The sequence below is a fragment of the Phoxinus phoxinus genome (assembly GCF_949152265.1).
Source record: "Phoxinus phoxinus genome assembly, chromosome: 6".
NCBI classification, from domain to species: Eukaryota; Metazoa; Chordata; class Actinopteri; order Cypriniformes; family Leuciscidae; genus Phoxinus; species Phoxinus phoxinus.
The window spans coordinates 10,933,895-10,960,371 of record NC_136881.1 but is presented as its reverse complement, the minus strand read 5'-3'; the positions used below and the strand labels follow the sequence as shown (position 1 = coordinate 10,960,371).

At 41.0% G+C, this 26,477-nt stretch overlaps 2 protein-coding genes and 1 long non-coding RNA gene across 10 annotated transcripts; 1 reads left to right on the top strand and 2 right to left on the bottom strand.

Moving 5' to 3' along the window:
• Positions 1-579: 579 nt before the first annotated feature.
• On the bottom strand, positions 580-6,805 carry rbpja (recombination signal binding protein for immunoglobulin kappa J region a). 6 transcript variants are annotated; one of them, XM_079614922.1, is made up of 11 exons: positions 6,681-6,720; positions 5,886-5,924; positions 5,693-5,788; positions 4,149-4,314; positions 3,877-4,051; positions 3,655-3,792; positions 3,346-3,458; positions 2,999-3,139; positions 2,253-2,408; positions 1,984-2,087; positions 580-1,356 (listed from the first exon to the last, which is right to left on the bottom strand). In XM_079614922.1, exons 1-11 carry the CDS (start codon positions 6,686-6,688, stop codon positions 1,023-1,025), a joined length of 1,470 nt encoding a protein of 489 aa, XP_079471048.1. In that variant the 5' UTR covers positions 6,689-6,720; the 3' UTR covers positions 580-1,022. The 6 variants fall into 6 exon arrangements, with proteins under 6 accessions (XP_079471048.1, XP_079471047.1, XP_079471049.1 ...); XM_079614921.1 differs by having other exon boundaries at positions 702-1,356; positions 6,719-6,805; XM_079614923.1 differs by having other exon boundaries at positions 702-1,356; positions 6,292-6,726.
• A 149-nt stretch (positions 6,806-6,954) lies between these two features.
• On the top strand, positions 6,955-19,685 carry LOC307000184. The gene is made up of 3 exons (XR_013797994.1): positions 6,955-7,113; positions 18,177-18,617; positions 19,552-19,685. It is a non-coding gene; the product is annotated as an uncharacterized lncRNA (long non-coding RNA).
• slc34a2a (solute carrier family 34 member 2a) lies at positions 17,070-25,837 on the bottom strand. 3 transcript variants are annotated; one of them, XM_079615588.1, is made up of 13 exons: positions 25,461-25,837; positions 24,177-24,240; positions 23,972-24,082; positions 22,764-22,892; positions 21,867-22,010; positions 21,425-21,536; positions 20,399-20,594; positions 20,080-20,175; positions 19,895-19,991; positions 19,596-19,763; positions 19,352-19,468; positions 18,665-18,789; positions 17,070-18,577 (listed from the first exon to the last, which is right to left on the bottom strand). In XM_079615588.1, exons 2-13 carry the CDS (start codon positions 24,235-24,237, stop codon positions 18,023-18,025), a joined length of 1,911 nt encoding a protein of 636 aa, XP_079471714.1. In that variant the 5' UTR covers positions 24,238-24,240; positions 25,461-25,837; the 3' UTR covers positions 17,070-18,022. The 3 variants fall into 3 exon arrangements, with proteins under 3 accessions (XP_079471714.1, XP_079471715.1, XP_079471716.1); XM_079615589.1 differs by lacking the exons at positions 23,972-24,082; positions 24,177-24,240; positions 25,461-25,837 and adding an exon at positions 23,046-23,222 and having other exon boundaries at positions 17,661-18,577; XM_079615590.1 differs by lacking the exons at positions 22,764-22,892; positions 23,972-24,082; positions 24,177-24,240; positions 25,461-25,837 and adding an exon at positions 22,220-22,360 and having other exon boundaries at positions 17,893-18,577.
• Between the last annotated feature and the right edge of the window lie 640 nt (positions 25,838-26,477).

Genomic DNA, 26,477 nt, shown 5'->3' with positions numbered 1-26,477 from the left:
CAATGAAAAATGGCCAGATCAATGGCTATGTGTATCTGTTGAGTATGATGTGGCACATAAGGCCTACCAGCAAAGTCAGTTAAAGCTTTTGTGTTAAAGACATCATATGAGAAAAGTTTAACAAAGCAGAAGAGTCACCTTCTCCCAAATACGCAAAAAAAATGGCATCAATATTACACCTCAGTTTAGTGAAAAAAAAAAAAAAGATTGGGAAAAAAAGACTAATATACATGACAAAAATATTACAAAAGAGACAAGGGTCTGGTGAAACTCCAGAAGACTTAAGGCATTTGCCAAGACGAGTAAAGGCAGCTATAAGTTCAGGCTTTCAAAACACATGAACCTCTTCCTTCTGAGCCCAAATGCTCATAAGAAATATACAAAACTATTTGGTAACAAAAGTTTACTATATGTTATAAAACTTAAAAAGGTGAAAAATGTACCTTAGCTAAAGCTTATAAAATTATATATCAATAAAAATAATAATAATAATAATAATATTCCTTGGTCCGTAAAAACTATATTACTATGATAACTTTTCTTCCAAGCCTGGCGAAACAGTGCATTAAGCCCTTTAGTAGAAAACAACATCTCGCAAAGCCATTTCCATCCTGCACTTACTTAGAAAAGGCTTTGTTTTGAAGAGGTGTTTTTTGTTTGTTTGTTTGTGTTGTTTTTTTGACTGATTGTTTTTTTGTTTTCATGTAAGGCTATGCATTGATCCTGTGGCATCTTGATCCACGGCACACATCACTTCTGTTTCCACTTCCTCTGACATGAGGAAACAGATTTAACAAGAACCGCAACAAAGAGAGAGAAAAGAAAAGAGATGCCTTCATTTGTTTAGTCCAGTCTTTGAGTGAAGTCTTGTCTCTCCTTTGCTTCTCTCTCTGTGGCACCATTATCCGTTTTTGTGATCAGTATCCCATGAATCTACGCAGGAAGTCTACAAACTGATGAATCACCATCTCTCACAAAGGTTCACTTACTCGCACACGCACACGCGCACCAAGATTCCCAGGTTAGGAGACGGACATAGCCGAGGAAGAGGAAGATGAAGACACACTCCCTGCTGCGTAGCCCGCCTGGCTGTCGACAGCTGACTGCAGCAGTAGGCTGGAGGATGAAGATGGTGAGGTGGAGGAGTTGCTGTTGGCCCGCAGTATGGCTCCTGCAGCGCTGCAGTGAGGACGCGGTCCCGGCTCCGGCGTGTAGGTAAATGTCAAAGCCGTGGAGTAGATGATGCCGTCATTACGGACCAAAGTCACAGGAACCTGCACCGGCTGCCGAACCCAACGCCACCCCTCACGGAACGCAGAGATGTCAGGAACCACGCAGAGCACACTTTCGCCACACCTGCAGGAAACGGGACATGTATGAATTACTGACAATTATGTACCGAATATTCTTAATATATGTATCATGCAGTCTCAGAGGAAAACAAAAGGAGATCTATATTACAGGGTATCTGCAAAGTTTTTGAAATAAAATCTAAGACCTGCACAAATTTAACTTAACTATCACAGATTATTACTTAATTAAACTGGCTGAGGCTCAAATCCAATGAGGACAGTATTATACTGCATATCAGTGAAAGTTTATGTATATATTTTATACATAATGTACAGATGTATTGAAATGAATTTATGTATGTGGATCAATACTCATGAAATAGAAATCAAACGATATTAGATTTTGCTGATACAATAATAATGGGTTTAAAGAAGGGCAATAAAATATTATTGTGCTGATACTAGTAAAACCTATACATTGAATATGTTCTTAAGGCCCTGACAAACTCGGACCAAAGTTATTTTTCTTTCTTCGCTTAGAGGTGAATAGAAGTACTATAATAATAATAATCCTCCTATAACACCTCAAGGACAGCATGAATCCAACTCAATTATGGCAGTCCTGATTTAACAGTAAATACTTTGTTATTTGCTGAACTGTACAGCACTGTGATTGGTGTGTTGATTTCACCTGTACATAGTGTCTGCCTCCACATCTCCGAACCAGACTCTGAGGTTAGGTGTGAAGTTCTGTCCTGTCAGTTCCAGCATGGCAACATCTCCTCCACCATTCAGCTACAACATTCAGGGTTCAAGGTTACTAGATAACATGACAGCCATGCTCTTTTAATATAAAACAATTGTAATGTAATGAAGCCATTAACGTTATGTGTTGATATTATAAAAACATCTGGAATCGCTCGCAGCACCTTTAAAGCCTTGATTGTGACTGTGCATTACCTGTAAACTCTCAACAACAGGCACGGGTGTGACAGGTGAGGGTACAGGGCCCATGCCCTCATAGAAAGTGTACTCTGCTTTGTCTGTGCTGATGATTGTCCATGACGCCCCATCGTTGATCATTTCTTTGTTTGTTTCTTTGGGACAGGGTGTGGCCTGAGAGTAGTTCAGTGAAGACAAACATATTTTAATTGTTTACCATTAAAAAAAGATCATAGAGCCTCGAAACGATTAAGACTGAGAATTCAAAGACTCATTTTGAGAAGAGGAAGTTTCATTTCCATTGCAATTCTAAAACAGATGTAATTGTGGCGAGCAGGACGAGGTCAAAGGCCGTGGGAGGACGGCACGAGGCCGGTGGCGTGATTACTAATGAGCGACGCACCGGTCTCGTATCTCTCACAGCGGAACGGAAGCATAAAAGGAGGAGCGACGACAGTGGAGATCGGGAGAGGGCAGGCCTGGACCCTTTTATTTAATGTTTTGGTGTATTATGTGTGGCAGCTACCGTCTTTACTTTCGTTTTTGTATTGGTTTATTTATTATTAAAATGGTTGAATGTTCACCAGTTCCCAACTCCTCCTTTCCATAACATCTGAACTGTGTTACAGTAATGTTTTATAGTGCATTATTTCACATCCAAGTAGCAAAAACATAAATAAATAAAAACCAAGTCTCAAAAAAGATTGAGTTAAAGATTTTAAAACTGTATGAATCTAATAAAGTTTCTGTAACAATGGACTGACCTGGAACTGAATTATCCTCTCCTGTGACAGGCAGAGGTACATCCTCTCTGTATCTTTAAGGTAGAAGGCACATTTATGTAGTTGGGACACAGGATCGTCGGCATCCATTAGTGCTGTCTGCTTGTCCACTTTACGAATAACCTACACACAAACACGCAACATTTTACCTTCTAAAAAATACTTGCAATGTACACAGCCTTACACAAACATATTTGCACAAAGAAATTATATGACGTCAATTCAGTGACACAACTTTACATCATTCCATGATTGAACAGGACACACTTTCTTAGCCCAGCCCTTTTAATCATTAATGATCATGAACATTAAAGTGGATAATAGCTCACCAATCGGGGTAGAGCCATGCCTGTCACAGAGCACACCAGCTTCACCGTCTGACCGTAATGGATGTAACCGTCTCTGACTGTAAACTCTTCTCCCTCTGACTCATCATCGTCCACTGAAATTAAAATTTACACATAGTTACCAATTCATAATTAGCAAACAAGAAAAACTACAGGTTCAAAAAATGTAAAGACATAACTTTCACATTCTTTCATTCAATGAACTTTGCAACTAGGGCTCAATATCAAGCCTTGTTGCCATTTTTAATATAGTAGATTGTGTTTAATAGACACTTGTGGTGAATGACTCACATAGGTGAATGTAGAAGGCTCCCCACTGTTGTGAACTAGCATGAAAGTTTCCCCCTTCCACGTGAAGGTACCGCGTACTGACAGTCTGAGACCGCAAGCGGTTGAAGAGAGCCACCTTCGTCCCAGAAGCTATGCATACTAGGAGAAATAAAAAAATGAGCTGAGCAAAAATTATGGTCAAATATCATTTAGTGACATAAATTAGAAATTCTGTTGACTCACGGTCTGCATTCTTCAATGACTGCTTCTTTTTGGAAGGTTTGGAGATGACCTTGATTCGTTTGCTGAGGAAGACACCGATATCCGCACTATTCCCATAAAACATTTTCACTGACAGCATGAAGTGCTTACGTTTGTCCGAGTCAGAAATGTACAAAGTTTTTGCTGTGCAAAAATTCTGCAGAAGAAAAGCACAAGGATAATGATGACACGATGAAGTTATTTTGAAGAGCAGTTTCAATATATGCATTGCAATAATAAAATCCATAAAGCACCTTGCCCTCCAAGTTGAGCTGCTGCATTTCTTGTTCACTGTTTCCAATGCCGATGAAAGCACAAGGCTGAGACTCCTGCTCCGAGCAGCCCTCTCTCTCCATCTGTTCCTTCTTTTTCTTCCAGCCACAACCCATAAGGTACACACATGGTGGAGGACAGAAGAATCTAACAGAATCCAAGAGAGTTTGAACTGATTAAAGAACAATTCACTTCTCATAAGAAATCATATTTTACATAACTCTCCCTTACCTTACTTTACATTTATGCCACATTTACACATAGCCGGGTATTTAGAGAAACGAATATTTCTCCCCCTCCGTTTTCAATAATAACATCGTGCACACAACCCGCATAAATACGCCGTCGAGCGCCTTTATAACTATGCTAAACCTATGGGCGGCAGTGTAGGGAGAAGGATAAAGCCATGCAAGCCAATCAGAATCCTCAGAATCGACAAGAGAGAACCTAAAACTCCGTTTCTCCCAGTTGACACGGCAACACATAACCGGCGTTTTCAGAAATCTCCACTTTGGCCGGAGTTTTTAGAAATGATCGTTTTCTGGGATAAAAACGGCGTTTTCGTGTAAATGACAGGCCAAAACGCAGAGAAATATCTGCGTTTTCCCATCGTGTAAACGGGGCCTTAATGTGCAGACGTTATGCATTAAAGGTGCAGTAAGTGACTGTTGAAAAGTGGATCGGACCGAGCACCAAAACATGCTTGTAGCCAATCAGCAGTAAGGGGCGTATACACTCGTGATGGGGGAGGAGAGAGAGCTCAGTGCACAGGACAGACATTAACAGAACTTTCGCTTGTTTGTTCATTTGCATTTTTATTATCAAAAGCCTGTATCGTCTAAACCTCCTCCACCGGCAGTTTCAAGCATCGCTCTCCCAAAGTGTGCCTGAAAAGTGAGACAACACATTCCTAATATGTTTTTTTCTTTTGATTTCCCTTTTAGTGATAGCTATAATCCCTTAATCTTGTCACATTTATAATATATTTAAGTTACTTGGATTATTGTGTTATGTGGAGAGCCGTTCATGAAAACTGAGTTTGTTTTCTGGGATGGAAGGTATGACTTTGTCATCGAAGGAGTAGAGGAGACAAATAACAATTAGACACTCAACCTGTATTATAATAGTAACACAAATTGCTTTTACTTATTGATGACATCATACCCTCGGGCGGCAGCCAGGCACAGCAGATTCCACCATAATCGTTACCCGTGTTGCATAACGTGTATGTGAATGTGGGGACAGAGGCATTGAGATAGGGGTGTGATCTCCCCAAAGGGATCACACCCTTATATCGATGGGCGTGTTTGTTGTGGTGATTTCAAATATCAACAGGGTTTACCAGAAATTGCTTACTGCACCTTTAACTGGACCTGACTGAAACTTAGTTTAGTCAAGATGAATAATGGGCACTGATTTATCACTTAAGACCAGAAATGTGCATTAAACTTCATGTTTACTTACTTTACAATATACAACTCATCAGCTAATCATGATATGTTTACAGCTGCAACTTATCACTCACCTTTTTTCATTGCCGTAGGATTTCTGTGCGACTTTTGCATGCAGTATTAGCACTGTCTGATCTCCTCTCTCCTTCAAGTAGTTACGCATCGCCTCTCTGCAAAACCACAGAATACAATAGAAACGTTTATTTAATTTGTAGTTTACGAATGCATTTGATAAACTTTAACACATGGACTTCACAGTGCATTTACCTTGTTAAACGCTTTGGCTGAGGGAGCTCCCCAAACTTCCTACAAAACAAAATACAACACAGTTAAGACACAATCAAACTTCACTTATTATTTAACATTACTCTACCAAACAATGCTGGCAAACAAAGCTGCCACAGCCTAGTGATCTGCCTACCAAGACAGCATCTTTGGCAAGATACACAAGTTTAAACGTGCAAAAGATGCCTACTAGGTTTTGAGAAACAGACTAAATAAAACTAAAAATTAAAAGAAACACATTTTGAGAAAAGCATTTTAAATAGCAGTGACGGGATACTACAAATACACACTTTTTAAGCTAAAAGTAGTTTAACTGAAAAGTCTGACATGAAACAAAGAAAAAAAATGTAATCCCCCTGAAAGCTCCAAAACTCTGTAATGGACTTACTAGACTGGCTAACATCTGCTAACCTCTCTCTCTCTCTCCCTCTCTCGTACACCAACTCACAAGTTGACTCAATTTGTATACATGTCTTTTTTAAGCTTAAAGTATGTTAAAGTTCCAAAAGACGCAGTCAATATAACCTTACTGTGTTTACAGTTAAATATTAGCTCTCCGTAACATTCAGTGTTTACGGAAAACTGCCGAAAATCTATCAGCTAACTAAAAGCTAAGCGGCTAACTGAATAAAAGAGACCATCGTTGAAAACCTCAAAAATCAGACAAAAGTACGCTGAAACGGGGAACCAGCGCAGAAACACAAGACCAGGGGTGTAGATAAATAAACCAAAGCAAGTTATCTTGACTAGACTGGCAAAACTTATTTTAGCTGTTACTTTTCCATGCCCCGTCCGTTAATAATTTCGCTGCTTACCCTGTCACAACAGGCGCCATCTTCACCAACTCTCTCTAATAACGCCAACAATCGCGAGATTTCCCCCGCTCCGCACCACATTGCAACAGACTGCTTTTAGACGAGGGGGAGGGGCACTGTGAGAAAAAAAGCAGGAAGGTGGGGTGGGGGGGGGGGGTGGCACAGGCGTGGGAAAGTTCTGAAATCACGCGAGATTTCCAGGTCGCTTATTATGGGAGCGGATGAGAGAGAAATCCGTGTCATCGCGAGAGTAAGTTGCGGACGGCTGCAAGCCAAACGCGTGTGAAAGTTCTCACGATGGGGAAGACAGACCGCACCTTTTAAGCGCGGGCCGTGAGAAAAAGATTTCTGGAAGGAAATAAGCCCGGGGACTGGTACACCGACACCAGGAAATAGTGAGTTGACGTGGATCAGTTAAAAAGGATGTTGTTAGTAAAAAATAAGAGTAGAATAGTTTAAGAATAGTTCAATTGCTTACGTTCCAGGAATCATTATGAAAGCACTTATAAATTACAAACCTACACATTATATGTGGGGAAATGAATGCAATGGATCTGTAATAGCCTACCCACTTAACTGTTCTCTTACGTAGAGTTCTCTCGTACTGCGTCGAAGAACGCTACGGGAAAGATATTTCTTTGTCGAGATTGAAGCCTAAAATTAATCCTTAATTTTGTAATAATGTAAAACGCTTTTCTGAAGCATACAACCTAGGCGGAGCAATACAGCTCACCCATTGGCTGCTCTGCCAGAAAAGCACAGCCTATGCGAGGCCAGGACGCTGACCAATGAGGGCGCTTCGCGCCCTTCTGCGTCACCTCCCGCCCAAACAGGCGTGGCCTAGGCCTATAAATACGAGCATAGCTGTCTAACACGCCGATTTTCTTAAATTCAACGAAGCTGCACGCATCGCTGGATTGATTCGAGCCGCCACAGCCGTTTGGAACAAGCACCTCAGCAGGACGAGCCCTTACCTGAAGCCGCTGGTCATCGCCGCCTTCAGCCGCCGTTCCCTGCTGCGCTTCTCCGGCGTGGAATATCCTTTCAGTTTTGTGTGTGTTTTGTGTGTGTGTTCGCCTACCGCGGCACACATTTTTTCCTCACAAAAGAGCAACGAGTGTCTTTTTAAAGATGTCTCGCGTTTCCTGCGGCTCCTGCCGAGCCGCGCTCATCGACGGGGACCACCATGAACTGTGTGTTTCCTGCTTGGGCGAGGAACATGCAGCTCTCGCTCTCGGTGATGGCGGCTGCCATCACTGCGACATGATGCCAATCGCGACTCTGCGGACTCGCCTTGCATCTTTCGCCGAGACTGCTCAACCGCCCCCTGTAGCGCCGCGCCGTAAGAAGCGCCGCGCTCAGCGGGTCCCGGAACCTCCCTCCACGAGGAGCTCGCCGCCGCCACCGCCGCTAGCTCCTCTCAACGTGTCGCTTGAGTCGCTCACCGACGGACAACAGCCGCAGCACGCCGCTTTGTCTGTTATGGAGGACGACCAGCAAGCCGTATCAGAGGGGGATGACGATTGCTGTTCGCTTCTCGCTTCGGAGAGCGAGGGATGGGCGAGCTCTGTGGACCTCCCCTCCCCCGCCGTTCCGGAACGTCGAGGAGGGAAGATCAGCATCGAAGCAGAGCTGATGCGTCTGCTCACACAGGCCGTATCGAGCCTCGGCCTCGAGTGGTCGACGCCCGAACAACCTGCACTCAACCGGCTGGATGGCCGCTTCCTCGCTGGAGACCGCGCTGCGCCCCCCTCCAGACACGCACCCTTTCTTCCTGAGCTTCACGAAGAGGTAGCGAAATCGTGGAAGGCGCCATTTTCAGCCAGAGTACGTACTTCTGCCTCGCCAGCATTCTCCGTAGTGGACGGTGCTCGAGACAGAGGCTACCACGCTCTCCCTCCGGTCGAGGAGGCTGTAGCGACTCACCTTTGCCCACCCTCTGCTGGACGGCGGGCTAAGGGAGTCCTACCATCTAAAGCTTGCCGCACTTCGTCAGCTCTGAACGGCCGCGTGTATTCCGCCGCCGGACAAGCTGCATCGGCGCTGCACACCATGGCGGTGCTCCAAATCCACCAGGCTAACCTCCTCTGCAAGCTAGACGAGGAAGGCCCGGGCGCGATCAGTGTTCCGGACTTACGTAGCGCCACAGACCTCGCTCTTCGCGCTACAAAGTCCGCCGCACACGCCATCGGCAGGATTATGGCCTCAGCTACTGTTTCCGAGAGACATTTGTGGCTGACTCTCTCCGAAATGGCGGAGTCGGAGCGCTCTGCGTTCCTCGACGCTCCCATTTCACCGACTGGCCTCTTCGGATCCTCCGTGAAGGACTTCGCGGACCGATTTGCCGAGGTACAGAAGACTTCGCAGGCCATGAGACATTTTCTGCCAAAGCGCTCCAGTTCCGCAACAGGCCGCCCTAAACAGCCGCCTGCCCGAACTCAGCAGCGCCCCGCGCCCGCCGCACCGGCCCAGCAGCAACAGGCCCGAGAGAGACCACGGTCTCGCTCCGCCGGACGCCGCCCGCCACCGCGTGGTCCTCGGCCCAAGATCTCACTCAAGCCCGAGGCCTCGGCGCCATCCTAGCCCTGCTAGGAAAACGACGGTGTTCGGGTCCCGCTGCGGCCGGACTTCCACCAAAGATTTTCGCTTGTACAGCCCTAAGTTCCGTGTTTGTACCAGTGTATTTAGCAGCCAACAAACCGGCCGTAAAGCCCGTTTGCCTGCACACAAACGCCGTTTTCACGGCGACCCAGATAAATCTAAAAAAGAGTTTAATTTCTGGTGTTCCGGCCAAGGCCGATGGTGTAATGTGTGTAACTGCAATGCCCACCCAGTGCCCATTCATTCACACAAGCACAGCCCCGTTCAACACAGGGTTTGCACACATAAAATCGGCTCATGCCGGTTGTGCTTTACATGTAGTGAGCGTGCCCACTATCCAGTGCCCACAACCACTACACACTGCACGTTCCGCGGTTTCTGTAAAAACGAAACTAACGAACGGTCAGTCAGTACACAAACACAGTGTCCCCGGTGTTATAAATGTGCCCGCCACCAAGCGCCCACGTTTATTCACAAACATAACGAGCCCCGTAGGGCTCGCCCCGCGTGCTCTCTCTCAACTCAGAGAGTCGAGCGCGCGCGGGACGCATACTGTGTTAAACATGTCCCCCGCCTCAGACGCCACGGCGTCCATGTTACAGCACACGGTTGCTCTCGTGTCGCCGCCATTTCGCGACCAGGGCCCAGATTACATTCAACCCCTAGTCACACGTGCACATGCATGGGAAAGACTTCCCGGGGTCTCAGAATGGGTGCTAGAGACTATAAAAAGAGGCTATTCGCTACAGTTTCATCGACGCCCTCCCCGTTTCACGGGAAAAGTCGAAACCACGGTAAAAACAGAAGTAGCACATCTACTTCGAGCCGAAATAGCGAAGCTATTGAGCAAAGGGGCCATAGAGCCTTTATCTCAAGCTCAGAGCGAAGGGGGTCTGTACAGCAGATATTTCCTGGTACCGAAGAAAGACGGGGGTCTCAGACCCATTTTAGATCTAAGGCGTCTGAACAAAACGCTAACAAAGCGGAAGTTCAGAATGCTCACGACCAGAAAAATCCTCGCGCAAATTCGCCGAGGAGACTGGTTTATGGCGATAGATCTGAAAGACGCGTATTTTCACATACAAATTGCGTCACGTCACAGGCGATTTTTGAGATTCGCCTTCGAGGGCCGGGCATATCAGTACACAGTCCTGCCATTCGGCCTATCCCTAGCACCTCGTACATTTACAGTGTGCATGGACGCGGCGCTGGCACCCCTGAGACTCCGAGGCGTTCGAATTCTGAACTATTTGGACGATTGGCTGATTCTAGCTCAATCGCCGTCAGAACTCGCTCACCACAAGACGCTAATACTCGATCACCTCGAGTGCTTAGGTCTGAGAGTCAATTGGGAGAAAAGTTCACTGTTTCCCAGTCAAAGGATCTCCTTTTTAGGACTGGATCTGAACTCACTGTCTATGACAGCACGCCTGTCATCACAGCGCAGGCGAAATACCCTGCAAATGGCGAAATCCTTCCGCAGCGGCCACATAGTGCCGCTCAGGAGATTTCAGAAAATGCTGGGCCTCATGGCCTCAGCCTCTACAGTGCTGCAGTTGGGCCTGCTGCGCATGCGCCCACTACAGTTCTGGTTGAGAACGCGCGTACCGCGCCGAGCATGGTTACACGGTCGTTATCGCCTCAAGGTCACTCAGGAATGCATTTCAGCCCTGACACCATGGAGAGCGTCAGACTGGTACCGGTCAGGTGTAAGCCTGGGGACTTCCTCGAGCCTGAAGGTGGTGTCCACGGACGCGTCCACCTCAGGCTGGGGAGCACTGCTCGACGGCAGACCGCTCTTTGGCCAATGGGCAGAGCGAGCCAAACTACCGCACATAAACTGCCTGGAAATGATGGCGGTGGACTTTGCGCTGAGGCGTTTCTGTCCCCGGATAAAAGGACACCACGTCCTGGTCCGCTCGGACAACGTGTCGGTAGTAGCCTACATAAACCACCAGGGTGGCCTGAGGTCCCGAAACCTATTCAGGTTAGCGGAACGCATACTGGTGTGGGCCCAGCACAACCTGCGCTCGTTAAGAGCAATACACGTGCCAGGCCACTTGAACGTAGGCCCGGACAGACTCTCACGGAACAATGTTCCTACGGGAGAGTGGTCCCTACACACACAGACAGTGCGTCTGCTGTGGAAAAGGTTCGGCAGAGCGGAAATAGACCTGTTTGCAAACCAGGAGAACGCTCACTGCCCAGAATTCTTTTCGAAGAGCGCGAACGCGCTGGCCAGAGTCTGGCCCCGCCGTCCGCTCTATGCCTTTCCTCCTGTCTCACTCCTGCCTCAAGTGCTGGAGCGTATCAAGGAGAGCGGATGCTCGGTACTACTGGTTGCTCCATACTGGACGAATCAGACCTGGTTCCCAGCTTTGATGCGACTGAAAAGTACTGCCCCGTGGCCGATTCCAGTGAGGAGAGACCTCCTCTCACAGGCCAAGGGCGCGATTCTGCATCCTCACCCCGAGCTTTGGTCCCTACACGTATGGGCCATAAACGGGTACCCGCTAACCTCCCAAGAGGAGTGTTAGACACGATCGAGCAAGCTAGGGCTCCGTCTACTAGACGGCTCTACGCTTCCAAATGGTCGGTGTTCTCTGGATGGTGTTCAGATCAAGGTCTGTCACCACTTCAGTGTGGAGAACCGGAGATTCTCTCCTTCTTGCAAGAGCTATTGGATAAGGGAAGAACCCCATCCACGCTCAAAGTCTATGTGGCTGCCATATCAGCGTTCGTTAATCCAACGCTTGGCCGTTCACTAGGCAGGAACGACCTGGTGGTCCGCTTCCTGAGAGGCGCCAGGAGGTTAAACCCTCCAAGGCCTCCTTCAGTCCCCGTTTGGGACCTTTCTACAGTGTTGAACGCTATGAAAGGGGCCCCTTTCGAGCCTATTCACTCAGTTGACATGAAACACCTGTCTTTCAAGACCGTGTTTCTTTTGGCTCTCGCTTCAGTGAAGCGTGTGGGAGACTTGCAAGCGCTCTCAGTGAGAGCTTCTTGTATGGAGTTCGGGCCAAACGACTCTGTAGTCGTATTGAAACCGAAGCATGGGTACGTGCCTAAGTCCCTCAACACACCGTTCAGGGCTCAGGTCATCTCCCAGTCGGCCCTGCCGGCTTCAGAGGACGGAAATAGCTCCCTTTGCCCGGTCAGGGCATTAAGAGCTTATGTGTCCCGCTCCGCTGTTTTTCGACAGACGGAGCAGCTCTTTGTTTCGTTCAGCGGACGCTCCAAGGGGCGAGCCGCGACGAAACAGAGTCTGTCTCGATGGGTAGTGGACGCCATTGCGCTAGCCTACGCATCTAGAGGTTTGGAATGCCCTTTGGGCATCAGAGCACACTCCACGAGAGGCATGGCCTCTTCATGGGCTTGGTATAGCGGAATCTCGTTACAAGATATCAGTATGGCGGCAGGCTGGGCCTCCCCGTCTACATTTATTAGGTTCTATAACCTAGAGGTTCCTGCGTTGCAGGCTAAACTGCTCTCGGTCTAGAAGACTATGTATTAGTGTCCTGCCCCGCGCTGCGGCCCAGGTCACTTCAGTGTTAATATGTATAAGTGTTCCTGCCCCGCGCTGCGGCCCAGGTCACTTCAATGTTTAAGCATCACTCACTGACAATGTGTCCCATGAGCATGCTATTACCCCTCATATATATCTATATTTACATATATATGCTATTATGCCTTAAGAGGCACTACTATAAAGGGATGATGCTAATTTAGCCGCTCTCCCTATACTTCTTGGGGTAGGCACTTGTATACCAGGGCGCGCGCGCCCTTAGGTGTCTGTGTCGGTCCAAGAGCACGCACGGCGTTTTACATGGGGTTCCCGTAGCGTTCTTCGACGCAGTACGAGAGAACTCTACGTAAGAGAACGTACTCGGTTACTAACGTAACCTCGGTTCTCTCTAGAAGAGGGAACGAGTACTGCGTCTCATGGCCGTGCGTGTCCGCGCTGCGTCGCTTCATTGACGAAAATCGGCGTGTTAGACAGCTATGCTCGTATTTATAGGCCTAGGCCACGCCTGTTTGGGCGGGAGGTGACGCAGAAGGGCGCGAAGCGCCCTCATTGGTCAGCGTCCTGGCCTCGCATAGGCTGTGCTTTTCTGGCAGAGCAGCCAATGGGTGAGCTGTATTGCTCCGCCTAGGTTGTATGCTTCAGAAAAGCGTTTTACATTATTACAAAATTAAGGATTAATTTTAGGCTTCAATCTCGACAAAGAAATATCTTTCCCGTAGCGTTCTTCGACGCAGTACTCGTTCCCTCTTCTAGAGAGAACCGAGGTTACGTTAGTAACCGAGTACGTTTTCACATCACCAGATGGCAGTATTGCTTCAATGTGGGAATGCTGCTGCTATATGCCATACACGTGTTAAAATGAGCATAAGTCGATGGCTGAGAAAAGTTTAAACGAAGGACAAAATATTCCAAATACTAGGGCACACACAACAATAGAAGTGCCAGAAGTAGGTTTATATTTAAGTGGCTTTAATTTGTACAATTATACGCACTCACAAAAATGAACGAACTAATAAACAGTGTTTTATTCATTTCCCTATCACTTAAACCCCTTTCATTACTTCATATTCAAAAACATATTCATGACGAAACTGAGATTATATATATTAAAGCAGTGTCTTCAGTTGAACTAAGTGGAACTTTTTAAACTCTAAACAACTAAATGGAGCTTCATATTAAATATTTTGCATGGTTTGAAATCACATCAGAAGGTATTTGATCTACACAATGAGCAAGCCATGACCATCATTGATTACTTGAAAAAGGCAGGCACTTAACCTCATCTTGATTTAGGACACTATTGCTAATGTAATGTTCTTCACTAAATGAACGACAATAAGTTCTAGAGTTCATGAAGTCTTTGGGTACATTTTAATTAAGCATATGGGTATTACATTTTATAGAAAATTTGCAAGCAATTTGAGTATACGGAAATATACTTTATCAAAATTTGATAAAGGAAATATCAATGACACTACCTGGTACCAGTATGTGCCGGAATACAATTCAGAGAACTGCCCTTAATAGCATTATATATAGGCTTTTAACCCTTAAGTTGTGAAATTGCTATTACACTAAAAGAGCAAAGGTTTAAGGACAGATAGTGCTAGTTTCTTCTAGTAACACGATCTCTTGGATCATTTGACATTAAGATTACTCGCTTACCTTATCTTTTAATCATTTCATTCTCTCAAATACTGATGGTTCAGATTTAAACAAAAAAACATTTTAATAATATAGTTGAGGTTTCTGGATTTAAAAAAAAAAGAGTTTCAGGACACTTAACCCACATTTAAAATAATACAAATTATATATATATATATATATATATATATATATATATATATATATATATACTATATATATTGGTTACGATATATCCATAGTCTGAGACGTATAAGAGAATCTGGTTTACGTTGATACTGTAATTGTACAATGCAGATTCGACAGGATTTATATGTTTTAAGGAATAACAAGCTTTCTATTTATCTTAATTTTGTTCATGATGTCACTCGAGGTTCCCAAGGAGTACAAGTGAACAAGCAGCAACAAAAATGGCTGAGATCAAAATCTTGTACATTACTAATTGTCCTTAAAGGCTTTACTCTCAGAGAGGCCCTGCACTTGTTTTATTGTGTTTTATAAGTCCCTTTAGGTATTAGTCAACAAATTGGCAATTTATCAAATTTTGAGGTCAAAAGGTATGTTTACTTTTTGCCAAACAAGGTTGAATATTGTTTTATGTAGATTAAAAGTAATTTGATTGAAATAAAACGTGATTTTTTTTATTCTACATAAATACTTAAAAATTAAGAATACTTTGAAAAGAATATCCATTTTGATAGCAAGATTTTAAAATTGTTAAACAACAGTTTAAGTCAACAAGCAGTTGAGTCAATTCCAAGAAGTTATCATATTTAATCATTAGTGATCTTTTATTATTAAGGAAAGCACGAATGACACAGCAGGGTTCTAATAGTACTTGATAATCTCTATAAATATTGCTGATAGACACCACTGCAGGATAACATGTCCAACCATAAAGATAATACGGCCAAAAAGGGCAAAGCAGTTCCCCCTTACCTAGCATCTTCCTTCTTCTGACTTTACTTTACTCCAGTTATTATCAATTTATTCCCAACTTTAACAACCTCCTTCGCCTTCTACAATTTCATTTATTTCTATAGAAGGTCCTCAAATAGCAGTGTGCCATAAATACCTTGATAAAGGATGAAACGGGCAACAGACAAAGTTTGAGTTAATGGCCTCAAATCCACCCACTGGCCATAAAAATACTGGTACATCACGAGTTTGTCCGATAGACGCAGCTGAGATGCGATTGATAATGAGGCTCCGAGAAGAAGAATCATTAACTAGAGAAAGCGATAATATTGAGGGGAATGTAATCTTGCACAAATAAGCAGACGAGGGATGACAAAGACGATATTATTTGAGGTTAAAAAATGAATATTTCTTTGACCAAAATTTGTATTAATCAATTTTAATGTAATAATTTACAGATGAGAAGTTCAAAAAGCTGAATTCTGTTTTCTAGCTTCGTGCTTTGAAGGTGATGATATTGCTAACATTCATTATATCAGAGAAGTCGATTCAGTAATCGCTATTCAGTGAAATTAAGTCATTTTGAACGATTCCAGCTCATAAGACTCAAATTTGTTTGCAATACAGACCACACTGGTTTAATAGATTAGGCCTGTGTTTGTGACTCATCATGCAGTCTAAAAAAATAAAGGTTTAGTGGCATTTTATACCATGAAGAATTTTTAACATCCATGGAACCTTTACATTGCACAAAAGGTTCTTTACAGTTTAAAAATGTTCTTTAGATTTTTAAACTGTCATTCACACTAAGAAAAACACAGTTCTTTTAAGAATGGTTCACTGAAAGGTTCTTTGGGGAACTAAAAATTCTTCTACGGCATCGCTGCAAAAATCCCCTTTTGGAACTGGCTGTGGTGTGTTTGCTTATGTTTGTTTTTGTGAACAAGAGACCAAGAGAACAAGTTTGTGTATAGTGTTCAGAAAAAGACTATTTCTCAATTCATTGATAAAGTCTCTTCCACATATACATTATTTTGTGACCAATGAGAGTGAGAAGTAATCACAATTGTATAAAACAACTGTAATCTGAACATGGGTGCTTGAAACCCTTTGGAGGGATGAATTCAGTTTTTGGATTCTGAATACTATAAAAAAAAAAATATTTGTATATGCTTTATCACGTTTTTCTCTTTTGTCAAATCAACTTAGATCATTTATGTGGTTCAGATCAAATAATATTTTGAGTTTCTGTTCATTAAACCAATCTCCATTGTATTAAAAAAAATGTTTTAATTTCATTAACTTAAAATTGTAAGGCAACCAGGTTCCTTCCTTGTACAAGTAAAATGTACAAGTTAAACCAACAATATTTTTTACAGTGTACATGGCAGGTCCAGACAAGACTGATGTTTGAGCCCTGATTATTTGCCCCTGAAATCACCAAGAAACTATAAAATGCAAATCACAGATTTCAGAAATATTTTTAAAATTGTGTTGTGTACATTGGAAAAGTTTAGTGTGAATTTACAGTATTTATTACGGTACTATTAGAACAGGTGAAACTCGAAAAACGTGAATATCGTGCATAAGTTAATTTATTTCAGTAATTCAACTTAAAAGGTGAAACTAATATATTATATAGACTCATTACATGCAAAGTGAGATATTTCAAGCCTTTATTTGTTATAATTATGGCTTACAGCTTATGAAAACCACAAATTCAAAATTAGAATATTGTGAAAAGGTTTTCAGTATATTCCTTTCTTCTAGTCATACTTTCACAGTAAGTTTTTACAATAGTAGTTCTACAATTCATCACAGTTAAATTACAATAAACTGACTTCAAAGCGGAGCAGAAAATGATAAAGACATTGTCCTGTAGAATCATAAAGAATGAGCTGTCAACAATAACAACATTAATGCCTCATTGTTTATAAAATATTATATTATTTATGTACTGTACAGTTAAAGTTTGCACTTTGCAGTACTGTACAGTAACATATAGAGTTATGATCAGACTTAAAAGTCAATCTTTTGCATGTAACGCAGTGCAAGTTGTGTTTTGTAACACTAATACAATTATGAATACAGTAATTTACTGCAAGAAATTAAGGTTTAATATTGTAAAATCATGGCAATATTTTACAGTATACAAAGGCCCATGTTAAATAAAGTTTACATAAATAAAAGGAAATGTAGAATAATGCAGAGTTAAACTCTGATTTAAAACAGATTTTACAGTAGACTTTGTTTGTGTGAAAGCTGGCGTTTATTTCCAACTATTGGTATTCAAAATAAATGTATGCTTTTAATGCTGACACAAGTAAAAGAACAATCAGAAAATCTCACAGTGTAACATAAGATTATTGAACAATAACATTTACAATTTCCTGTACAAAATAGCATCTTTGTATAAAAATGTCAATATAAGAAGTCAAATAAATGTAAGACTTTAAAAATAAATGGTGAAATTAAATATACTGGTTTTCTCTTTATTCTTGCTGTTCATCAAGTCCACTGATATAACCTACTGTCAACTGCAAGTTTTAAAAAACTTAATCCAGTTTGAGTTGGATATGTTATAGTAATAATAACTCATAATGCTCTGCTAAACTCTATAAAGAGGTTGCCCTAAGGATTTCACAATTGTCTGATGTTTTCTTGGCCTCCTTGATGTCACCAGTCATTGTTGGATTATTATACAATTCTATTCCATTATCCATATTTTCATGTTTTGCCTTTTCTTCATCTCCCTCCGTAATATTGCAGCACTTGCAGCAACAGCAGCAGCGAGCGGCTATTATGGTAACCACTCTATCCCATGGTTCAAGAGAGTAGGCCCATAGAGGGAGGAAGTTCCAAGACCGAAGAGCGGAAGGAAGCCACTGAGGTTTGTGGTTCTGGAGAATATTAACAATGATAGCGAAGATCAGAACAGCCACTATGGGAACAAGAACCCCCACAAGGACCTGCCAACCAGCCAAAGAAAGGCCGAAGACAAATAGAGGTAAAATGAAGAAGCAGAGGATGATGTAAAAGCCAGAAAACCAACGGTACTCTGCTGATATTTCACCAAGAGCCTTTGCCATTCGAATGGGGAAACGTGTGAAAGGGATTGGATACCACAGCAAAATCCCGGAGAGGTTGAAGAAGAGATGAACCAAGGCGATCTAATGGAGAGAAGAGTTGCACCATGAAGTTATGGACTGGGTGAGTGATTGTGATTATGCTTGCATATATTTGCATGTCATGCTAACCTGTAATGAATTTTCTAGTTTTTCTCCAGGACTAGCCATGGCGGCTAATATTGCAGTAGTAGTGGTTCCAATATTGGATCCCAGGGAAAGAGGATATACCCTTTCAATTTTTATAACACCAATACCTGAAATAAATTTTAAAAACACAAGTATCACTTTACACGCACGTCAACTTCCAACAGCTAGGCTTTACTAGTTCTGGGTGTTAAATAGTAAAATACGCTCAAATGTTCTTTGAAAAAAGCAGGCAAATTGATTTCCCATTCATTTTCAGCAAGATAAGTAAACAAAAAGAGATAATACAGAACAGAACAAACATATACTGTCTTAAAGCTAAAAATTAGGGCATTGTGTGTTCACTCTCATGTCATTCCAAACCATTATGACTTTCTTTTCATGCAATTGTAATAAACTTAAAAGCTTCAAAACATTTATGCAAAACTAAAAGCAGCCTTTATGACTTGAAGGGGAGGAACAAGCTAAAAATGTAAGTTATGTTCTCTTTGGCACAAAGAGATCTTGCTTACAAAACAAATTTGAATGATTCGTTTTCACCAATTAGACTGATTCAGTCATGTATGGGTGAGTGAGTAAACAATGCCAAACTTTAAACAACATTGCATCACTGACAAAATGGACCATAATACATTAATAAAAGACTAAGAATAGATAGATGGCTGTACTGACCGACAAGAGGAGTTATAGCCGAGGTAAAGACAGAACTGCTCTGGACAATAAAGGTCATTCCTGCTCCAACCAGAATTGCAATATATCCAGTCAGCCATGCAAATGGAAATGGAAAATCTGTGCATAGAAACAATAAATAAATAACAGTCAAAATAAAATGTATCAGTTGATTCTTTTTTCCTTTTGTCTTATTTTAACAGGAGTTAGGAGCTCTTTGGTTTTTTAGTATCTCAAGGATGCTGACCAGTGTTCATTATCTTCTTGATGACAACAGCAACCTGGCCCTTGAGCATCGAGTTGAGCAGTTTCACAATCAAAATGAGACAAGTGCACAGGATGAGGAGAGAACAAGCCAGTAGAATCAGACCCGCCGCCAGGTCAGAAAGGTTTGCGTTTACAAAGATGTGATTGCCTGTTTGAATAGAGAGAGACCGCCGATGAGTGAGTGTCTGCTTGTTTGTGTATAGTGCTGTAGTCTGTATTTGTCTTTAGTCATAATTCTTGCTCAATATCAATGAAAATGGGTGTTCATTTCAAACTCACATTTTTTTATGTTTATAATTTCTGTAATATTTTTTAATTCCCAACTGCAATTCAATTGCAATTCACTGCAATTTGTTGCCGTTACATTCTGGAGAGTCTAGAAACAAACAACATCAGAAAAATCAAATCAAAAAATGGCTTTTTTTTTTGTGTATCTGCCACATTGCATCGGATAGAAGAATTACCATGTTTGAGGCTGTCTGGCACCAGATCTTGATGAGAGATTTGTTTTTGGCTTCAGGGTTTCCAACAGCAATGTCGCTTATCACAGACTCATCCAGCTGAAAATTAAAAACATTAATTATAATTATTATGATTATGCTTCTAATCTCCTTTATATTTAAGATGACTATCTCTCTCTCTCTCTCTCTGTTAGTGAACAACAACCCTTGTAACTTTGTACTGTACAGAAGGGCAATATAAGGTGTGCGTGGGGTAATTCACTCTCTTCTTGTCCTCATTAATGTTAGCTTCTTTCAACATACCGACAGAACTCATACATACCTCAATGATAGAAAGGGTGAGAGGGTCAGTGATAACATTCAGAAGGGCTGGTGCATTTTCTCCACTCTGGATATTAAATGAGCTCACTATAAGGCTTGTGAGCTTCACCAGGTAACCTGAGGCAATTTCCAATGGCAACAGCACCAGGACAGAAAGCCAGTTAAAGAAATCGTGCACGGTGGCTCCCGCAAATGCCCTGGACACAGAAAAGGGTCACATCTCAATTAAATATCATTAATATCTTTCTGTCATTATATAATCCCTCAAGTCAATGATGACAGAATTTCACATTTTTGGGTGAACTGTTCCTTTAAGTTAATTTTTCTCTGAAAAATTAAATCATTTCCTGCTTCATGTAATGTTCTATCCAGTCATGATACAATAAGTCATGTCAAGTCACCTTTAGCGCTTTATACAATAGATTGTTTCAAAGCAACATAACAATAATAAACAGGAAAATAACAGAATCAATTATGCAAGCGTCATCAAATATGAGACAAATTCTGCCCGTAAAGCAGCTTGAAATCAATAAATTGATTTCAAGTCAGTTCACTATTGATTTAGCTCAGTTCGTTAACTGTGTAAATATAATCAGAAATGTGTTCAATTCAACTCTAAGCAGTCAGTTTAATTCATTTTAATAACAGTTCCAATGTTATAAAATGAATCAATTATGAAACTAAGTCGATTCAGCTATAAACCAGCTCTGCAGAAGACAATAGTGTCATCATCCAGCTCAACTCAGTTCAAGTTTATATTCCTTATCCAATAGTGTAACTGGAGTCAAATCGATAATGCAATATTACGTAATATTAAGGGTCTTTTAAACCCCAACTGAGCAAGCCAAAGAAACAGATAGTGGCAAAGAACCCCAACTCTAAAAAGACTAATAGTGCCAGGTCAGTTCAGGATTTGATTCAGTTCAGTTCAGTTCAATAACTGTGAAGGTCATCAATTATGAAACGAGTTGAGCTCAGATAAGCAGCTCTACACATTATGAACTTTATATGAATGCCTTATTCTTACCTGCGGAACGTGTTCCTGTCGCCAACTTGTGTCATGGCTACAAGAGTATTTGTGACTGATGTGCCAATGTTGGTCCCCATGATAATAGGAACAGCAGTTGAGACATCCAGCACTGTTGAGAAGTAGTTTATATGTATTTATTTAAAGTGGGATTTACTGACATCAAGATTTGAAAATCTGAAATCTTGATTCAGGTCATTAAATTCTGTTCAAAGATTTAGCATTTATGCTCAAGAAGATTAAAAGAAAGGACCATTTCAAATTTGAATTGTTTCTACTGACAATATACAGTAAGTGACTGTGGAAAAACTCTATACTGAATATGCAATAAAATCAATTATGAAGTTGCAATGAACTTAAATTTTTTAGATTGATGCATTCATTTTTTACATTCCTTATCAGTGATTTCAAGTCATCAGTATTAGTATGATTTGATACTCACATCCAGAAGAGACCATGCTGACCACAATAGATGAGGAGGTGCTGGAGCTTTGGACTAGGAGAGTTACTAGCATCCCAATTACCAGGCCTGCCAAAGGGTTTGAGAGCACTTTATTGTCCTGGAAGATGTCCCCTGCTGCTTTTCCTGAGAAAACACACATGCTTGTTACGCATAACAAGTTTAGTAACTTTGTAGTCTTAAAAAAACGGTCCGCTTAAAATCAGAAAGGTTGCCTGATGCCATGATTTAAGAAACGTTTTATTTTTAGAAAGCTACATGTGTGCTAATTTAAAGGGTTAGTCCACCCAAAAATGTAAATGCTATTATCATTTCACCCTCATGTCGTTCCAAACCTTTATGAATCTTTCTTCTGTGGAGCATAAAAGAAGATATTTTGAAGAATGTTGAACGGACGTAAGATCTGTGTGTGTAAACCTCACTCCCCTGGCCTCAAGAGGCGTGCTAGCATGTGACGCTAGCATCTGAGGTCTTTAGCGTCCTTCTCAGTGTGCCCGCCTCCCATGCAAGCGATCCCGGATCAAATCCTGCTCTGAGCAGGACTGGTTACACTAACCAAGCGGTTCCCATTGACCCCTGATATATTTTTATCCACACAATGTAAGTCAATGAGATCCAAATTGTTACCAACATATCTTCATGTAAGTCCCACAGAAGAAAGAAAAGTTTCGAACAACAGGAGGTGAGATAATTATGCCAGAATTGTAATTTTCTGGATGAACCCTTGAGAACCATGAAACCAGTGCACTGAAATTAATAAATGTGAAATATAGACAGCAATAATCATCAATATGCAATATGGACAGCAATAAAGAGCATTCTCCACTTAATCTAAGAACCATTGAAAACTGTATTTTTGTGTATTACTGTTGAGTTTACCTCCAACAAGCTGGAAAGCTGAGCTGAGGATGTCCAGTGAGCAAACAAACATGTAGAGCAAACCAACCAGCACAAAGAATTTTGCTATCGTGGTTATAACTCTCAGGATCTTCCTTTTAGTGTCCAGATCTAGACAATTTACAGACAGAAAGCATTATGTAAAGCCTGACATATGAAATAATAGTCAGTGAAATCTTTTTTTTTTTTTTTTTTTTTACAAAACGGACAAAATGTTTTTAAAAATAAAAAAGTTATGGCTCATAGTGAGAATATAGAGCTTACATTCGAGACACTTTTACACATTTTATTCAGAGGACCAAACTGAGCAAATATGTCAGCCCAGGCTCATTAGAAAAACGCATAGACAGTAGGCTATATAAGAGGAAAAACGTGGCAATTTTTGTTGTTGCAAAACGTAAAACACTTTGCGTCGTGTTTCAGTTTTAACGTGAAATGTCCAGTGGGTGGCGCTAAAAAAGTGTTTAGTAGACGAACGTGAAAATGGCAACGTTTTATTACGCCTTGTGTGTTCATTTCTGTTGAAACTGCAGTGATGTACGTGTTGTGTTTTGCAAAAAAAAATTGTTCGCCACAGGTAGCCTACTATATGGAATTTGGTGCAGTTGCTTATAAACTGCATGGCCACAAATGAATGGATTTGTATATAACAGACTGAAATAAAATAAAATACACTTATAACTTCTCATATCTCCCAACAACATGTCTTAGTAAGATTATTTTTAGTTTTATGATCAAAGCTCTGTAGTTTTTATTGTGGGAGATAAAACATATAATCGAATGCCATACAATGATGATTAGAGCTGTACAAATGAACGTTCCTCAAAAGCCTGATGTAGGCTATAGGCATAGCATATTTGATACTCACTTTTGAACATGCTTTTTAACGACGTATGGATAATAAAGACAACCTAAGTTGCTTTAGTCCAGTCAGTGTGTATCTTGAAGTATTAATAATAATATAAAAGTTTACTTTATAAAAATCAGTAATGATTTCGCTGCAAAAAGATGTGTAGGCCTACCACTAGAAGGTTGACATTTTTATAATTATGCTAAAATGCCTTTTTTTGCTAGGCATGCAGAAGATTTTACAATATGTTTTATCCATATGCTTATAGTTTAAAGGCCTTAGAAATTATATGATGCAGTATGCCTCATAAACAAAACAAAAATAAAACAAAAATGCACACCTGCCCATTTAACCCCTGTGTCCTGCAATTCTGCCATGTCCCAGGGATCATCCTCAATCAGAGCTGCTGTGGAAAGAGCAGGGGCCATGGAGAGAGACTTCTTTCGGGGAACTGAGAGAACATGTGAAGGAGAGGGAGAGAGAAACTTTTTAAAATGAGGTTTGTTTAGATTTACGATTTATACTCAGATGTTCACTGTTCATACCGTCAAGTGTTTCTGTTGGCTTCCCCTCAGATTCATCCTCTTGCTTTGGTCGCGGTGCCATGGTCTGTGAAATATAAATATCAGTTCTGTCACAATTTTATTGACGCCTTTTCAGTTTTATGGACTAAAAATAGTTTGCGGCATCTTCTCTACTGTAAAAATGCAATGGTAATGTTATCTAAGAATGCCATTTTCACAATCACAGTGATACTCCAGTCAGGATCTATAAAGATAAAAGGGTGTTTTACAATGTTTAAGAAATTGTTTTATTGGTGTGGAAAAAAATAATATGATATGATATGAAAGATAAAAATGTACGATTTATTAAGATTTCTATAATGGATTTATATCATACTGATAAATAATTCATTATGAGAATTACAATCAATGACAAAAAAGGATCTGACTGTCAGAATTCAAGGTTTACATTTTTGATTGGTAGGTTTAATTCAGGTTTGCCTGTGAGATGACTGGGAAAAAGTGTCCCAATCATCCTGAATTAACCCTATTTGTTTTTTGTAAGTAAATGGACACAACACACAGGGCTTCTCAATAATCAGAGCTTCCTCGATTGATCAAACTCACATGGTTTTATATTGATTTCTGCACTGTGCCAAACAATTTCCGCGCTAACAATGAACAGAATGTGAATGACTACGTGGCTCATCTTATGTTAGTGGCTATGGCTATATACAAAAATCAAATGAATGTTAAAATATTAATGTAAATGGTACAACAGAATTTCATCTTTTGGATGTTGTTGTTTTAAAGCTTTTAAAGAATGGTACAACTATTTGGCTGGAATGCTAAAGAAAGCCACCAATAAGAGTTTTATTTTCCTAAAAATAATGAAATTATTAAATTAAATAATGCAGTGTCACAAAAGGTTATAGGATGAATTTTAAGTGTGTTAACATATAATCAATAATAAGACCTATGATATAATTCAATGACAATTATTAAGATGATTTGAATTAATAGATCATTTATATATTATACATTTATTAATCTTAGTTAATTTCAACATTTACTAATACATTATTAAAATCATACGTTGTATCTGTTAATTTTTGTAATGGAGTTAACATGAACTAACAATGAAAGTCATTTTTATGAACTATTAACTATAACATTGAAACATTGTTAGTTAATATCATTATTTAAAGTTAATGCATTAACCAACATTAAATAATGTGACCTTATTGTAAATTGTCACCACATATATATTACTTGAAATGTTTTTAAAAATATCATTTAATAAAGGCATTTTCACCAAGCACTCACCTGATGGTGTAGTTTCTCAAAGCTAAAGCTGTCCAAACACTTCTGAAACTCTCAGCCGTGTGCGTGGTTATGTTCAGCCCAATTCACCAGCCTTCGAGTTCAATACGTGACTTATCTATGTTCTGAACCGTGTTCCCTCTCTACCTGTCTCACCTGAACCCAGTGCACAGGTCGTCACTTGTAGACCATAACTGACAAAACTATAGCCATGAACACAAGCACTTGTCTTGAAGGAGACCACTCGATGAGACACACGTGTCCAGCTGATCGGTTTCAGTTCTGCTGTGTTTCAGAGTGGCTCAGTCCAACAACCTCATTTATAAACGCCCAGCAGAGCATTTAGGATTCCCCTGTACAAGGTTTACCACGTCAGTGATAACACTCTGGGTAGGTGTGTGTGTGTGTGTGTGTGTGTGTGTGTGTGTGTGTGTGTGTGTGTGTGTGTGTGTGTGTGTGTGTGTGTGTGTGTGTGTGTGTGTGTGTGTGTGTGTGTGTGTGTGTGTGTGTGTGTGTGTGTGTGTGTGTGTGTGTGTGTGTGTGTGAGTGTGTGTGAGTGTGTGTGTGTGTGTGTGTGTGTGTGTTTTGTGTGTGTGTGTGTGTGTGTGTGTGTCCATTTATGCACATGGTTCAAAGTGTCCACGTGTGGGAACAGCTAATGACTGTGCGAAGGAGTCTGGATCTTAATGTTTGGGATATCAAAGTCCTAATAAGAAGCCTGTGATGTTACTGCACAATTGTTTCTATGACACACACGCGCACACACACACACACACACGCACACACACACACACACGCTATCCCTTTAAAACTAAAATCATACAAAAAAAAACATTTTTGTAACTGAAATAAAATTAAATATAAAACAAACTACATTTCATATTTTTAAAAAAACATTACTCATTTTCATTTAGTTTGACATGCACTACACTAAAATTAAAACTGAAAAATAAAATGAATAAATAAAAATGACTAAAACTAAAATAACACTCCAAACTTTGTCGTAAAATATTTCTTTCT

Coding starts and splice junctions, on each gene's coding strand:
- rbpja (XM_079614921.1), bottom strand. CDS start 6,738: ATGGCGCCTGTTGTGACAGG. Junction 2,409..2,998: donor AGAGGATAATTCAGTTCCAG/GTCAGTCCATTG, acceptor AACTACTCTCAG/GCCACACCCTGTCCCAAAGA. Junction 1,357..1,983: donor GAGGCAGACACTATGTACAG/GTGAAATCAACA, acceptor CGTTTCCTGCAG/GTGTGGCGAAAGTGTGCTCT.
- slc34a2a (XM_079615588.1), bottom strand. CDS start 24,237: ATGGCACCGCGACCAAAGCAAGAGGATGAATCTGAGGGGAAGCCAACA. Junction 21,537..21,866: donor CAGCATGGTCTCTTCTGGAT/GTGAGTATCAAA, acceptor ACTTCTCAACAG/TGCTGGATGTCTCAACTGCT. Junction 20,176..20,398: donor TCACCCTTTCTATCATTGAG/GTATGTATGAGT, acceptor TTTAATTTTCAG/CTGGATGAGTCTGTGATAAG.